Source organism: Orbicella faveolata, unplaced genomic scaffold (genome assembly GCF_042242905.1).
Source record: "Orbicella faveolata isolate gen_17 unplaced genomic scaffold, um_ofav_v1 contig_27, whole genome shotgun sequence".
Lineage (NCBI taxonomy): Eukaryota > Metazoa > Cnidaria > Anthozoa > Scleractinia > Merulinidae > Orbicella > Orbicella faveolata.
The window spans coordinates 1,166,524-1,183,768 of NW_028301555.1; the positions used below are offsets into that span (position 1 = coordinate 1,166,524).

General features: G+C 38.4%; 1 protein-coding gene across 1 annotated transcript; it reads right to left on the reverse strand.

Moving 5' to 3' along the window:
• Positions 1 to 1,894: 1,894 nt before the first annotated feature.
• LOC110045913 (CD63 antigen-like) lies at positions 1,895 to 16,800 on the reverse strand. Its single transcript, XM_089296758.1, has 7 exons — positions 16,650 to 16,800; positions 11,607 to 11,795; positions 10,850 to 10,924; positions 9,722 to 9,817; positions 3,831 to 4,007; positions 3,137 to 3,220; positions 1,895 to 2,470 (listed from the first exon to the last, which is right to left on the reverse strand). Exons 1-7 carry the CDS (start codon positions 16,710 to 16,712, stop codon positions 2,405 to 2,407), a joined length of 750 nt encoding a protein of 249 aa, XP_089152884.1. The 5' UTR covers positions 16,713 to 16,800; the 3' UTR covers positions 1,895 to 2,404.
• Between the last annotated feature and the right edge of the window lie 445 nt (positions 16,801 to 17,245).

The window sequence follows — 17,245 nt, forward strand, 5'->3', positions numbered from 1 at the left end:
TTAAACACAAAGCCAGCTTTGCGTTTTTTAATTTCTCCGGTTTTCGGTGGGTAGGCCTGACCGTAGGAATAATGCTGCGTTTTCAAATTTCTCTGGGGTAGGGTAGACGGGGCCTGAATCTAAAACCGAAAGTACAACTCGCCTTAAGAGCTTCCAGAAAATGTCCAAGTCCCTTCTCAATATGTTCATTGCCCTTCGTCAAATGGAACTTTTTTTTGAAGGTTAAAAGGTCTTAAAAGTGGCTACTTGTGTGACTAATATTTACCCAAGACCGCTGACCTCTCCTGGCAGGCGTGGCCGTCGTTTCTTTTAGAGCGTAAAATTTGCCGAACTTCGCACTGTTGGGAAATTTGTGAAACACAATTTCGAATGTTTGATATATTTTCTCAGTAGAACGCGGGCGCGCTTAAAAAGATCAGCAAGTCGGTGTCCGCGTATTTTGTAACAGAGGCGTAAAATCAGAGTAAGAAATTTGAGGGAAGAGGAAACTAGTGGGGAACCCCGGGGTAATCAGAATAGACAAGGCATCTAAAGACACAGGTAATCTAGACCCAATCTGCAGAAAACGTGCAAGGCTAGCCTGTTCCAGGCTCTCGGTCAGTGGGGACGATTGAAAAAGCGGGCGGGCGACGAGCGGGGTCTCGTAGACCAAAGGAGAGGCTTTCCTCACCCCCTCCCCCCAGACAGAATATTGTGGTGCCTCTGAAGGCGGGGAAATAGAGTGAGACAATCCTGAAGGAGTAAACGGACTAGACAAGGTATGAAAAAAGGTCCAGGTTATCTAAGTTATCTACAGAGAATACAGAAGACAGTCCATGTTGAATTGGCGACTGAACTAGAAGCTGGAGCTGCACGTAAAAAGGTTAAGAAGTGATAAAGTACTTTGTACTGGCGAAGAAACAGAACACAAGAGACCTTAACCCAAAAATTTACTGACTTTTTAAAAGGTCACACTAACGTACAGGTAAATCACTTCTGGATAATGAACTACAACCCTTATCTTCAATCGGACAAAGCCAGTCATGTTTCCATGACAACCATAAACCAACTACCACTGATTCAGTTTCTTCTTGATTAATATTCTTTCAAGTCACTATTGTTGCGTGACAGTTGGAGATCAGCGTTACGTGACGACCTGATTATTAAACTGTCAAAAGGAGTCTTTCGTTTGGGCTTGTTACCACACAAACAAAAACAATCCCGTTTATACCCTCAAGAGTCAAAGCTATAGCGTGTTTAGAACCAAGCAGCGTTATTTGGGTCGTCTGGGGAGTCCCTGGACCTATCTCTGTCACGTAACACCACGCTTTCAAAAGTCACGCACTTCTTCAGAACCTCCTAAATTTTTCATTCACTCCCTGCTTCACAAACCTCTGTTATTTTAAGGGCTAGGTTTATATTCTCTGTTGTTTGTTCTAATGTTTTATCAGTCAAGCCTGTTGAGCCTTCTGGGAGGTGCGTTGCGCCCCACGCTTTCCGGAGAAAACGAACCTTGCGTGACAGAGAAAAGCCCAAAACTAAACAATGGAGCCTTAGTCTGGTGATGACGTGACATAAGAACCAATTAAATAAGATATCAAAATAACAATGCACCCATTTAGTGCTCTGGAAATCACACTATTGAATTAGACAGCAGGTGTAATTAAATTATGACATTGTCGACCCAGACACTTGACAAAATTCGTTAAAAGAAGATACAAGGTTGCTACATCTCACATACAGTTCAAGGAAAAGCACAGGTTTACAGATCTACTGAAAGAAAAATTGTTCTTCGAAACTGCTGAATTGGAGATGACGACGACGACGATGATGATGATGATGATGATGATGTTGATAAGGTTGATGATGATGATGAGATGAGATGAAGATGCGGAAACACTAAGACTTCCAAAAGGAAACTGAAAATCATTTTAATCGTTATATAATGACCATTATCTCCCTACTCATTGCTAAAGAGAATGCTACAATGTACTGCATACACGGATGCAAGTTATACCACCAAAGCTATAACTTTGAATTACTGGGACCTTCCATAACACACAGACTCTGAAGTAAAAAGCCTAACTTAGTAACAACTCTATATGCTGCCGTCAATAAGTGATGACTAACAGACCCTGAAAAAACAAAAAGTTAAAAAAGACAAATGAATTGAAACCACCAATTGCATGTCTTTTGCTCCTGAGATGTCCACTAAAAAAGTTAACAGGAGCAGAAAAAACAGCCATTCTTCTAAATTTCTAAATTTCAGAGTTTCTGTATTATCAAAAGTTTCACTAACTCAGCATTAATATTCATGCAACTCAGCATTAGCCTAACTTCACCAACTACTACAAGGTTAAAGTACACTGAAAACTGTTTTAAATTATTTGCTGTTTTCACTGCTGATTGGCCAGCCAGCATGTCATTACATCACTTCATACTCCTTTTTGATGGATCGCATCAGGCAGCAGGCAAACACAATACCAATCAACTGAAAAGAAGAAAGAGTAGATAACACTGAGAAAAACTAATAAAACTCTGTGGAAGCCTTGCAAATCTTTAAATACACTTGTGTGTGATTTGTACCTTCTGTTTTGTAACAGGCCATTTCCCAATTTCCTTTTGTCACCGTGTCGAAATGAGTCTTTGTGTTAAACCATTCATATGAAAATGAACTGTGATTACAGGTTCATTTTCATGCACACTATCATTTTCATGCATGCAAGTCAAACTCATTTTAATTTGGCTTTGCCCTTGGATTCGTTTTGAAACAGAGGCACAAGGTAACACAGAAATAATTGCCTATTTTTATTTAAGATCTTTAACTTGATAAAATTGTGAAAATGAAATGAATATAGTCCTTTTCACGGCAAACTTTTCTCATTAGTATTACAATATAGTCCAACATGTTTGAGCGGCGATTTTGAGACATTTTGCAGCTTCTATTCTGCCCAAAACTGCCCTGCATCCATGTTGGATTACACTGTACAAATGAGAAAAGCCAGCCCTGAAAAGGATAATGTCATTCTTCAATTCAACAAACATGTGAACTCAGCTAAATTTTGCACTCCAAAATAATGCCTCTACAAACCACAAAATGAAGTTCTAGCAAAACTTCACCCAAAAAGGAAAATCTTTGAAGATATAAGTAACAAACCTGGATAAAAGCAATGCCGACACCTACTCCACCAACAATAATGAGGTGTTCCTTGAGGTATTCTTCAAATCCTTTGAGACAACCCTAGAAAAAAAGCCAAAAATGAGCATCAAGTTATCCATCAAGATGCCATTTTGACTTTACATGTATGCGAGTGGCCTACACGGTTAAGAGAAAGTAGAAATCCTCATGCCATGGTTTCATTTGGCACAAATAAAGGTACAGTCTGCATACGAACCAAGTGGCCAATCAGGCTGGTGCTTTATCACCAATTTCAGTAGTATGAAGCTACTAGGAGTCTTTCTACTCTCCCTGGATGGGATGCTAGTCCATTGCAGGGTTACCCACCCAGCATTAAATTCACCGGTACTTATTTATACATCTGGGGTGGAGAGAGGCACGGTGAGAGTAAAGTGTCTTGCCCAATCTGAACACAACATGATGTCACCAGCCAGGGCTCGAATCCGGACTGCTTGATCCGGAAACAAGCGTACTAACCATGAGACTACCACACCTCCACCACATTAAATCAAATATACCCCATGGCTTCAACGCCAATGAGATTTTCCACTAATTCTGTTGATTCACAAATGTACATGTATTTCAAATGAGCTAGAAGACTAAGTGAAATAATATATAAATAGTTAAAAACAGCATCCACATCCAATCAATTTCGCTAGCTATATTTTCTCACCGTTTTCTTAAACACTACAGGATTAGCCTTCTTCGCCTCTCCAATAGTTCTCGGGCAGGTGAGATTTCCTTGCGTTTGTTTCACACAACATGAATCAGGGAAATCTTCATCAGCAGTTGCATTAGAATTTTGCCAGTACATTTTGTATCCATCATCATCAACCCCACAACAGTCAAACTGCAAAAAAATCAAACTGCATTAGACCTACACAAGGTTGTGGTCAAAGAAACCAGAGGGTACCCAAAGGTTCCTAACCATGAAATCCTGGGTGCCCAGCACTTAAACTTAGATGACAGGCAAAAGTTAGTCACCTGTGGAACCCGGGCATTTCTGGAGCACAGCCTTGCTACAACTTAAGCTTAGCCCTTGTTAAAACAGGTTACCGTATACCTTCAGGGGTGTCTCGCGTCCAAGCGATGTAGCGTGTTCGGTTTAAGCTGTAGATACCTAAGCCCCTATATCAAATTAAAGCTTATAGAGCTGGCTATCAAACCATACCAAAAATTTTGAAATAAAATGAATTGCCAATTTTTTCACGGTCACCAAATGCAAGCGTCCTAATCACCTTTTGGAAGCTACAAGTCAAAGCGAATTTTGTTTTTCGCCAATTTATTTTTTTCCTCGGTTTCAGGACAAAAAGCACTAAAAAAGCGTGTCTGCGTTTTTCCATATTCAATTGTAGTAAAAAGTTACAGAACATTTTCGAAATAGGATTAAAAAAATGTGAAGTGATCGTACAAAAATCGCTCTCGGAGAAAAAATATTTCGAAATAAACAATTCGCAGACACGTTTTTGTTTTTTATATGTTAACCTAGCTACTGTCCAAATTTGAGGGCAAACAAACAAATTCCGTTTGAGTTGTAACTCTTTAAAGTGTCTGCTTCAAGTGAAAAAATTTATCCCAGAAAACAGCGCTAAGAAAAATATCTTACTTCGCAAACAAACTCCGCCCACAAACGCCTTCAACTGGGTTCTCAGATCACTGAGCCAATCAGCGCTTGGAAAATTTACTACCATTAACTCGCGGTGAAATTTATGCGCGAATCTGCAAAAAAAACCTTACGTTTCGCAATGCGCTCAAGGCGGAGAGATAATTTCTGTGCAGCTGGGTTTTTCTTGAAGCTGGTTTGGCAAAATGGGGAAGACGAAAAAGGATACGAACGTTAGAGTAGCTGGGCAACGAGAACAAACAAAAGAAAGCGCGGCAGAGCAAATGTGCATGGATAATATTACAATGGATCTCAATGAGTTGGACGATTCATCGGTATCGAACTCAACAAAAGTGTCACTGTAAACATCGCTGTTATCGCTGTCAAGTTCCCAAATTTTACACAACCTTTCTCTTCTCCTGACTCGATCTTTTTGCCCGCTTGATACGTCCGTAGCTTCATCCGTGAGGCCAACTTTCGCTGCTTCACTCATTGATGTATTTTTATTCATTCTTCGCTCTTTCGAACTGGTAAACGGACTTTTCCGTGGTCCATGTTTACTTGTAACTAATAGAATTACATCTAACACGAAAAATGCTTGGATTAACAACGCTGATTAACTGAGTAGCCAGCCAATTCGTGGTATCTATATCGGTAATATTCCCGCGAAAGTAGTCTCGGTTGATTGCATACACGTTATAGGGCTGTCAATCAAGAGGGAACTTTTACTTCCGGCCATAACGTAAAACATCCATTTCTCCGCCAATATTAGGTTTTTTTCAATTTTGTTTTCAGAAATTAGAGATTACTCTTCGACCATTAGTTTGAACCAAAAATCCAAATTTGAAGAAAATTGCCGATCTGAAGGTATACTGTAACCTTAAGGATCATTATGGATGTTTGTGAGTATCTAGAATCTTCCACAGGATTCTAAAAGAACTTGGTCATGAATCTTCAGGACACTCGAATAGTTGGGGTGGGGGGAAGAAAAGCACTTTGAGCATGACATGTGTCTCCCAAAAAAGTAAACAATAGACAAATTTGGCTAACTCACTCGCGAGTGTCACGTGACTTGAATTGGGTACAACAACAACCAAAACAAGTACATTTGTATTGTCATTTAGAGAAAAATAAGCCACAACTCCGCAGTTTTGTTGCACCGGAGACTGTCAGAACAGCTCCGCTAACCGAAAAGATCTGTCGTTTCATGGGTTTCTGTTAAATTTTAAAAGTCTCCTCTCTGTTTGGATCGTGAAAATGAAAAGAAATCCACAATATTTCAATGTCAGTACTGCAGCATACACTTTACATCAGAAGATTTTATTAATCCTTACACTAGTAAAAATTGATTGAAGGCTGATGCAGTTCCTTTTTAGTGCAGAGTGCACTATTGGGATGGTTATGGGAGCTGCCTGCCGCTAAGGAACTAAGGCACTATGGCGCTATGGCGCTATGGCCCTATGGCGCTGAGGTGTAAACTTTGATGTTTGTTTAATTAATTAATTTCAATTAATTAATCAGTCTAGAGGCAAGGAAGTAGTGGGGGTAGGGTGGGAAAGGTACATGTGTACTCTACGTAAAACACATTTCCTCGCCGTCACTTGGCTTTGAACATCGCAAAGCTATATATTTGTTTCAGGTAACCCCTTGCTCTCCTTGTGGTACCATTCTCCTTAGAACAAAACCAATTTGCCCTAAACGCATGCGTAGATTAGTTAGCGTTCGTGGCTTCTATATTAGGTGAAGGACACATTGCATAGGAATCGCGCACAAATGTTGAGCGGTTTTCCTTATGGTAGAGCTCAACATGTAAGACGCATGCGTTCTAGCGTCGTTAATGTTGTACACTATCTTTCCGCGCGGTATTTTATATATCATGTCATGTGACCAAGGACGGCAGTTGTTTTTCAGGTAGCGCCAATTGTCCCTTTTTATTGCAAAAGTGAAACGTTACTGTGGCTGCGTAGCTTTAAGAATTACACACAGGTCCGTTCAACAAATATCATCTGCTGTTTTCAATCTACAATAGTGTGCTTGTCAGGGTTCAAATGTATTGCTTCTCCTTAGCGGCTTGTTTATTTCTTGCCTTAATTGTGTCTGTAAGAGAGACCAAAAAGTTCCCAAGTTAGTGGCTTTAATACTCCGCAAATTGTAAATTTGTAACAAAAGAAACCAGGAAAATGCTCAAATATTGCTGCAGACACCGTGGCACCTAATGAAAGCGCAAATTAATTTAATCAGCCTTTGAGGAAATCATTCATATCGGCCAGGTAGCGCTGTTTATCTTCAATACTTTTCGTTGAAACGCTTCTCAGCCATCAATATCGTTGTGTGTTAATTTTGAATTGTTTTATTGTTAACAACAAAGGTGGCAACAGAAAAAGAAAATGGTATTTCGTGACTATCTGATAATTAAATTAGTTCTTGTTCATCGGTAAAAATTTGCATTTTTAGTAAAACATCGTTTCTGTTCCGTTTCTTCATCACTACATCAGATATTTAACTTTCTTTCATTTATCTCCGAAAAACAAGGACATCTTCCGTATGTTTTGGAGAAAACAAGGGTTTCATATTACATGCCTTTGCGAGGAAAACAAAAGTGTCAAGTTACAAAGTTGGTGTGAAGAGCTAAATTGTCACGTTTGCTGCTTCAGCGTATTATTGAATTTAAAATGAACGAAAATCAACGTAAAACACCAGTAGTAATTAATTTGTGCGTAATTTTTGGACCTTGAATGAAAATACAACCTTGAAACATACACACTGCAAAGGGGAAAAGCCGTAGCAGACTACCAAGGTAGACACAAACCGGAAGTGAACCGAGCAGGGGTGAGTATTTATGGGACTACGGTACCAGAGCTATCAATTGCGCTCTGCACTATCTGAGATTGTCTCACTAGTTTTCTTTGTGGGATAAAGATAAGCAGGAAAAGGTCCAAACAGTGAAGAGGTAAGTTTCAAAAAAGATGAATCAAAGCAGAAAAGAAAATGAAGCAATGGATTCAGCAGCATCTGAAGGAGAATGTGTCACGAAGAAATTATTTCTCAAAAGGCACAAACATCTTGAGGATGAAATCTTTAGTTAATTAGATGACCATCTTTAGAATTCCCTGGTTTCATAATTTTTCTGTATCCTACCTTCTTTCCGAATGTACAGCTCAAAGAAAGAAAGCAAATTCAATACACTTTTCACTGGATTTAACAGTCATGGGGAATTCATAAATATTTTACAATTTCTGTTGCCTAATCTAGATAGAAAAATGCAGATTTAGTGGGATACATGTACTCCAACAAGAAAATCAAGTGTCATTGACACAGAGAAACTGCTCTCAAAATATACTAAGACTGGGATAGTCTTGTAAAGACTGTATCACCCGGGATGTCTTTGATTTTAAAACATGAATAATCATTCAACTGAAACAACAATGCAAATACATGATTGCAATGTCCACTGCTTCCTCCCTTACACGAAGAGCGTGCTTCTGCCCTGCCATCGCTCTCACTGAAGATTACGGCTAAAATGAGGCCCTTCGAGTTTTCTTAGAGATCTTTAGCAACGTGTCTTGACATGGAAATCCTCCAACTGCTGACACGTGTAAACATCCTAAATATACCCTTCCCGAAAGAACTTATAGTTTTTCTCTCTAGTATTCTTTTCACCGCCTTGCTCAAGCCACAAAGACCATGTTCATTGAGCCTAATTTTCAAAAATTCCTCGAGGATTTTGACCATTTCTATTCTTTATTGAATAACCAACTACAGCAACGCACATGATTAACACAACAAATATAAGTGGCTGCGATAATAAAGAAAATGTTCAGGGAGCCTCGTTTTCACGCAATGTAACCACCCAATTCAATGTCACGTGTGTGTTAGCTGAATTTGTCAATCAAAATCACTTCCCAGTGTTGGAAATTTACAGCATGGTCACATTGACAAAGTTTCTCTGCACCAAAATGACTTTGGTTATATAGCTCTTTGTTGTGAAGATTTTGATTACAGATTTGAAACATGTTAAAAATCATACAGATGTCTTTTGTTTTGCTTGAATTCTGACATGTGAATACCAAAACAAACAATGATGCAATTCTTAACTGGAACAAGATAATGAAAGTATAACAATTTAAAATGGCAGAGAAAAGCACACAACAAACTTCACAGTTAAAATATTAGGTAACAGAAGAAAACTTTGCAAGCCGCTGCATTCAACTGACCAAGTGACATTGCTAATTAAGTTTAATACTTAGAGCTGTGCATTTCTGGAGGAAACATTTGGTTGTGGATCCATCTGAAAACGAAACCAAGCTTTATGGACTTGTTAAGGTTGGGCCTGATGCTGGCAGAGAGGCACTTAAAAGGTTTTCGATGGTGCTTATTTAATTTAAGGTGTTAGAAAACTGGACTTGCAATTTGTACATACTTAAATGGCAATCATGAAGTGCAGAACAGTTTTGAGACCTTTCTTTAGTCCTGCACCCCCTATCTCCCAGAGGCTGTGATCCTTTTGGTTTAAGTACCAAGAAATCCAGACCTCTGGACGAAATTGAGAGGTGAGCCAGCATCAGTTGGAGACAGTCTTAAAATGCATGTTGAACTTGATCATGAACTCGTGCACACAATCAAACCGCTCCTAAGTCAAGCACACTAACCATGATGAGGCCACCGCACCTCCCCTAGAGAACCCTAACCCTGGGTTAATGTAAGCTGTGGAACAGTACCTTCATGTGGTACTGTTCATTATGCTGTACAAAGTGGTTCACACTTTGACATCTGCAGATGGCAACTGTGTGTGATCTGATTTTAACAGTACTGTTTGTAACCCTATACCTACTGACCATTTGAAATCTGTCACTTGTCTAGGAGTGCCAATTGAACAAAACCGATAATTTTTCTTGTACATGTGACAATTCAAATGAAACGTTTCTGTGTTACTTTTCATTTTGAAAGGTTAAAACGTTCACCTGATCTTGTACTTTGTCCATTGTATCCTTGTAAATCTTCTCTGAGTCATACTTTTCAACACCTTTAGTCAGTCCCTCTCTAGCATAATCCTCCAGCTATTTTAAAGGCAAAAATTATGAAAACATTTAGAAAACATATTAACAAATACCCTGGTAGCCACAGGCATCACTTTTCAAAATTTCCTGACTTTTCCCTGATAAAAATAAGATTTTCTTGACCAAATAAATACAAAATGTCAGATCCAGTAGCGGCTTTTGGCCTCAACTTACAGCCGTCCTACCGACTCATTCATCAAGACTAATATGTTTTCAACAAATATTCATGAAAAATATCTTTGAGATCACGGTGACCCCAAATGTTTCTTCCAGCCTTCAATGGTAGTAAATCAGCCGTGTTAATTATTATTTCAATTTCCCTGACTTTTCTTCAAAATCTCAATTTTTCCTAGCTAAAAAATTAAATTCCCTGACTTTTCCCTGACCTTAATGATTTTTTTCCCTGACCATTTCCTGACCTGTGGTGAGCCTGAATGACTTGCTATGCCATGCATTTGACAGACAAACCATCAGTTTTTTTACATATAAAACTGATTACCAGGACAGTTTGGCCTTATTAGTGTTTCACCTAGAATCCTTTCAGTTGTCTACGTAATAATAACATTACTGACAATTAAGACTGATCTGTCAAAAATAGATTTGAAACAGAGACCACACAATCATGAATTTTAAATTTGAGCCTAAGAATCCTTTGTGCTTGAAAAGCATGGTTGCCACAAAATTAATATCACTTTTCAAAACAGACCATTTTACAGTTTTTTTGCTTGGTGACTTGGCCTTTGAATGGCAGCCAAGCTGCAGGTGATCTTGCTTTGATACAGACCTCTCTGCTTTTGTCATGCTAATGCACCTAGTTAGCACTAGAACAACGTGATTTACGCAACAAAAGCAGCGAGGTCCGTATCAAAACATGGTCACCTCCAGCCTTGCTGCCATTCAAAGGCCAGGTCACTAAGCAGACAACTGCAAAATGGTCTATTCCCATTTTGGAACGTCCTGGCATTCCAAGGCTAAAATTCTCACACCTGGGACTTGTACAGAGTTGGCAGGCATAATAATTGCCTTACTTACTTTTCCTCTGTAAGCATAAGCCAAAGCTCCAGCTGCGATCTCCAAGATGAAGATTATTGCCAGCAACACAGCAAACTGGAAGGAACACATGTAAAAGTTAAAAACTTCCATTTTATTAACCACTAACTAAAAAAAAATGTCTAAGTTACATTTCAGAATGTAGTAAATACATGCAACTTGCTTTTAAGATGAGAACAATGAAGAAATGTATTTCTGGCAAAAAAAATGCCTTAATTCATCTTTAACTGGACCATAATACACAATTCATATTACTATAGTTTGATATGTAACAAAAGTCAACAAATTATGCCACTCGAGATATATCCCTCTTTGCACTTAAATTTCTAAACCTGGATAATTATTTGCCAAAAATAGGTAAATCTCAAAGTGTTTACTAATAATTTAGGTATTATTTAGATAGTGCAGTGCATGCGGCTAGATTGTTCAAGAGCACTGAACGTTCTTGACACCAAAAACTCAAATATCAAAATAGCAACATTGCTCTTACTGAAACTAACCGACCTACATGTAGTAACTTTATTAGTACATCTCAGTTTAATTTAAACACAATGACTACACTATCTTGTACATGTAAACTAGCCCATTAGTCTGCCCTCTGCTAACTGGGATAAACATTCATTTGGAAAATGTTTATAGGTTTCAGGGCTGTTTACCTTGGCCCTACCCTGGACATGGCCAGTATCATCCATTGATTAATTATTTAACAATTTATTTATTCATTTATTTATTTTCTCACCGTCGTGACCATGCAGTAGTTCTCCTTGTAAGCACCACAGCATCCCAAAAAGCCCACTAATGCCACAATGACACCGATGATGATGAGAAACACTGGACCTGTTGTTAGACTGTTGTCGCTTAAATGAATGAAGTTACCATACTTTGACTTTACCCATGCACCAATGCCAATCAAACAAATGCCAGAGACCTGGAAGACACAGTATTTTTGTTAAATATTTATAGTTATAGTAAAGTAAGGCAGAATGGTAAAGTAGAACTCCTCATGCCATGGTTTCATTTGGCACAAAATAAATGTACAGTCTGCATACAAGCCAAGTGACACATCAGGCCAGAGCTTATCCTGGTTTCTGTAGCATGAAGTGACTTGGAGTATTTCTACTCCCCCGCCTCCCCCCGGAAGGGATGTTAGTCCATCACAGTACCCTCAGCATTGAATTTGCTGGTACCCGTTTATACACCTGGGTGGAGAGAACCACTGTGACAGTAAAGAGTGTCTCGCCCAAGAGCACAACACAATGTCCCTGGCCAGGTTTCAAAACCCACACTGCTCGATCTGGAGACGAGTACACTAACTGTGAGGCCACCGTGCCTCCACACGAATTATAATAATAATGAAAAAAGTATGGGCTTTTTCAGATAATGCTATTTTCATGTAAATGAGCAAAAATAAAAGTAGATAACTAAAAAATTGCTGGGCATGACTCAATATTTTTTCTACCTTTAATTGCATTTTGAGAATATGTAAATCTTGGAAGAAATAATCAATTGCACCGCGTAAATACAAGGGCAGTCATACGGTTTTGAAGAAGGTGGCTTTATTGCAGTGTTCTCTATAAATACTGGTGTAAGTACCAGCAACTGGCAAAAATCACCATCTAGTAGTCTTTAGTGTGCCAGCTACTCTTGAGATAAATACTGGTAGTGTTGTTTTCAAGATAAAAAGCTCACCTTTAAATTTATAAATTAGCACCCAGCTATCCTGGCTGAAAGTAATTTTGAACTTGAGTAAAAACTTGAAAACGAAACAAAAATTGCCAGCGAGATATTCTTGACTTATAATACACAATATGCACATCACTTAAGAATGCCTTTCTCATTGTGGCAAGCAAAATTCTATAGATTAACTTCTGGTTATAGTGCTCAATAAAGCAAATTTCTGAGAATATGATGCTTTGGGAGGTTCTAAGAATTTATACTGTGCCATCAATACTACAAAACATTCTGTCCACTTCTCAAACTCATTAATAATGTACCAATTGCTTAAACAAAGGAAATCATGACCGTGACAGTGTGTGGATATCTGATCTTAATTAGCATATTAGATCTTAAAGATTTTTTTTCTCCGTTTTCTCTTTAGTTTTAGTTTCGATTGGGAAGATATAGAAAACACTCGGGCGGTGTTTGACCACATTTCCAAACACCTCCAAGTTCGTCAAAAATACCACGCTGTGCGTCGTATTTTCAACTCTCTTCTCAGTGTTTGGAAATGAGGTCAAACATGGTGTTTCAGGTTTGATGTAATACATATTGCTAGCTGTTTAATGTTGGAGGAGCCAGTTGACTTTACCATTGTTTTAAAAAGCATTGATCAGACAATTGGTCAAGAGAGTGGCTGGTTCAGATCACCAGAAACCTGCTACTTTTGAAATCCCTTCAATCGCAAGAATATACACACAAAGTTCTTTAACAAGTGTACTTTGAAGTTATAAACTATGCAGTATAAATTTCGTTTTAAATATTTGCATACATTTTTAATACTTTAGTACTTTGGACAGTATACATGCCCCTAGCAATTCTCACCAGTGTAAAATCTCTTTTAACAATGTAAGCCCCTAAATAAAGGGTGCATGGATAGGGGCTACAAGTTACCTACAGTATGGCATGGTATAAATTTATACATTATCCACAAAAACACATGACTGCTTGGGGCATGAGAAGCTCAACAGCCCAATTACAGCCGTTTGATAAGAGATGCTTTTTCTTGGACAGCTGTAATATACTCTCAAATCACTTACATTCTTGTTAAAATAACAAAGAAATTAATTTCTTTCTTGTCAAGCCTCAGTGTGCTCTCAAAAGCAACTATGGTATAGGGGACATTTTAAAGCTTCCTATAAGTTTCAAACGTCACTTTGTTTTTCAAGGTTAATTCTGAAATACTGTTCATATTTAAATTAGGTATTTCAGAGAAGTCATTTGCCTTGTACTAAGGTGTTCAGATGACTTGGTGTTCATTGTTATTCTCTGACATGCCTGCTCTCTGTTGCTCTCAATTTCCTGTCAGGAACACTATAGCAACTGAGGTACTTTCCAACTATGTATTAGCACTGCTGGACATATTATTTTACATAGGTATGCACATCAGTCAGCCTCAATTATTAAAATTGTGACAGTCAGTTTGCTTCTTTATCTTTAAACATATCCTGTCTTTTCCATATATTCACACCATCAAAAAAAATTGAAAACATGACAACACACCCTCGTTATTTTGTTATTACAATTCTACAAGCTTAACTTGCTTATATCAGGCCCGAAAAAAATTGTCATTACAATTGAACCCCTGCTATTTCGGCCTCTCAGGGGAAACATGCACATAAAATGACTCAAAATTACGGGAGTTTGAAATAGCTGAAAGTAAATGATTGGAGGACAAATTCAGGGGAAATGGTTTTGAGTTTGAAATAATAGGGAATTCAAAATAATGGGGCTCGAATTAGCAGGTTTATAAAAATAATAAGTTATACAATAGAAACTTTCTAATGGCTTTTCAATACTCTAGTTGGTAGGGTTCTTTGCTACTAGTCGACAATACACTGCATACTTTTGGTCAAGATTCATCGCAGGATTCAAAACTAATTATCCATCAGGGGTGTTAGAAAGAGGGAGGACGGGGGGGGGGGGGGGGGAGGGAAGGGAGGGTTTGTATGTCCCATTAATGTTTAGCCTAAGATTATATCCTGTATTCTATTAATCCGAATTACAAAGATAAATGATTTCCCAACTCAATGTACCATTTTATCTGATCTAAATATCCCAGATCCCATTAATTTTTTCCCCAAACATCCTGTATCTCATTAATTTTTTACGTAGTATTAAATAATGTACTGTACCCTGAAAAAAACCCTTAAGCCTGGTTCTCATATCCCGCCGGCCTACCTGCGACGTAGTCGCCAGTTGCGACTGACAACATTCGGCGATCTGTCCCAGTAGGTCCCCAGCGCATCTGCGATGGATCGCCATCATACTCAAATTTGCCCGAAATGCAAATCGAATTGTGCAATTTTCAACCATTTTACCTGTAAATATGGATCAAATTGTCTTACTGGAGTACATTGCACCCGCCACCGGCTTTAACCTCGCAGGCAAGCCAACGGTCAACGCCTGGGATAGATTATGATTCAGTGATAAATGTTCAGATATGCTGTGACATATGAGAACCAGGCTTAACAGGAACTCCACAAAACACTTAACAGGCTCATAAACTAGGGTGATTCTCTCAGTCTGAAGTCACGCTCTCTTTTTATTGGGCTACAATTTTAGCCCATTAACAAGCTCAGCTAGCTTTTCTGACATTTGTACCTCCAAACTCACCCCAAGTACTCTTCGTGTGAAATGTCAGCCAGATTCAAGCCCTCTTTCGGCCGATGAAAATACATGTAACCAGCGGCCAAGCCTTCACTACATCCCTTATCTCTGTCACACCAACCTTAAAAATTTGCTCCCAAAAAGGTCACCTTCCAAACTACTGTTATTATTGATTTACACTTTGTTTCTAATCAAACATTTTAGACCAAAGTGATCGTTGGGCATGGACTTACCCCTTCATTATAACACGAATATGAAATAGATGAAATATCCTACGAAAGAAACTTGGAATTTCAAAAACAGATATGAGGCGGGATGTTATGTAAACTGTATAAACTGCCTGTGGCATTCAAATGAATTTAAAGTCAACATTTATTTCATGAACAGCACGGGGGTCATGGTGTAATTCTTAAAAAACAAGAATCACAAATTTAAACTTACAAACCCCTAGTTTTATCTCGAATTTGATAATTAAATTGTATTATAAAGCAAGCAACAAAGATTAGATACGGGATTTAAAATGAACATGATACGAAGCTGGCGGGGCCTGCATATTTTTGAACACAGGATAACAAGTGAATTAATATTTGTCTAGCTCTGGATCTTTCCTGTCATGGTTATCATCCCTACCCTTGTCTAAGTTTAACTACTTCGGATAAATTTCAGTCTTAGCCCAAATATACAAAAGCTTCGTTTTTCGCCTGAAGATGTTGAAATCCATCACTTTCAATCCATGTTTCTCTTAAATCTCGCCGTTTAAACGGCAAACGCAAATGTAAACTTGCGAACAATTTTCGCCCCATCGAGTGATATCTCGCTATTTTACGTTTTCACCACAAGTTTATATACATTAATAATTTGCGTATTTCTCTCCGTTTTCTGTAAGCAAGACGTTAACAGAGTCAATTAGAGCCACGGAACTGAAAATGAGTTTATGACACGTCCTCTTCGAACTGAACCGAACTGAAATTTACACACCAAATTTCCGTTGATTGACATGAAATGGAACCAACAATCTCTCATACCAAGTCTCTTTCGCTAATTTCCGAAACCAAATTATACACGTCTCGCGATTAATTTAAGAGCTGTAGCTTCCAACCCTCGTTCCTCCCACTGAAATATTAAAATCTAGCACATCGCTCAAGTGATATTTTAATTATCTGTCGAACGCCTTTGGTCAAAGCGCGCGCGATGGAGCAGAAAGTCGGTCAGCCTTTCGATGCTTTCCCTCGACAAAATTCGAATTTACGATTTGTCACTCACACAAATGGGATACATGGTGTTTAGAAAACGAAAGCGCGGTGTATTAACAGTTTGTCGCGATATAAAGCCACGAACAAACCACAAGTAGCTGAAGCGAAGATAAAATTTATGCACAATGCAAAGTAGCGTAAAGTACAACACTTTTGTTATCCAAGAGCACAGTCATGAAACGAGCAAGGTAAATTCCACTCACCCAAAAAATAAAGTTGAAGAAGAATAACAGATATTTGATGAGTACCATTCCACCAGATGCCATTTTGTCGCAATATTCTGTGCCTAGATAGGAACAATACTCGACTCAAGCTAATTGCGAAATGCAAATGAGCAGGCGGGATGCTGTACTTGTAGAGGAAAAATGTTAATTTTGTGCGACCCTTTTTTGGAACAGTACGTCACTTTCCTCCAACCCCATTGGCTAATTTCGAAGTCTCGTGAGCATATTGACAAGACTGAAGTAAGCGACAAAAAAGTATCGTCACATCATTCAGATAGGTGTTGTTAGGAAATATGGTATGTACCTTGAAACGTAAATAAATATTTCCCATCGACGGCTGACTGAGGGAATTTACGGGCAAGATATATCAACGGTCATAAGCACTAATGTAAATATTTAGCAACGTTACAAATGGTCTGCTCTTAAGTGAAACTTTTAACTTTTAAAAGAACCCAAATAAAGGTATTTCACTCTTTTTTAAACTGAAAAGTGACGCTTATTATATGCATGGATGAACACGCCGCAAAATATATAAAATACCGAAAAGCATTTCTTTAGAAATTTAAAGAAGCGAG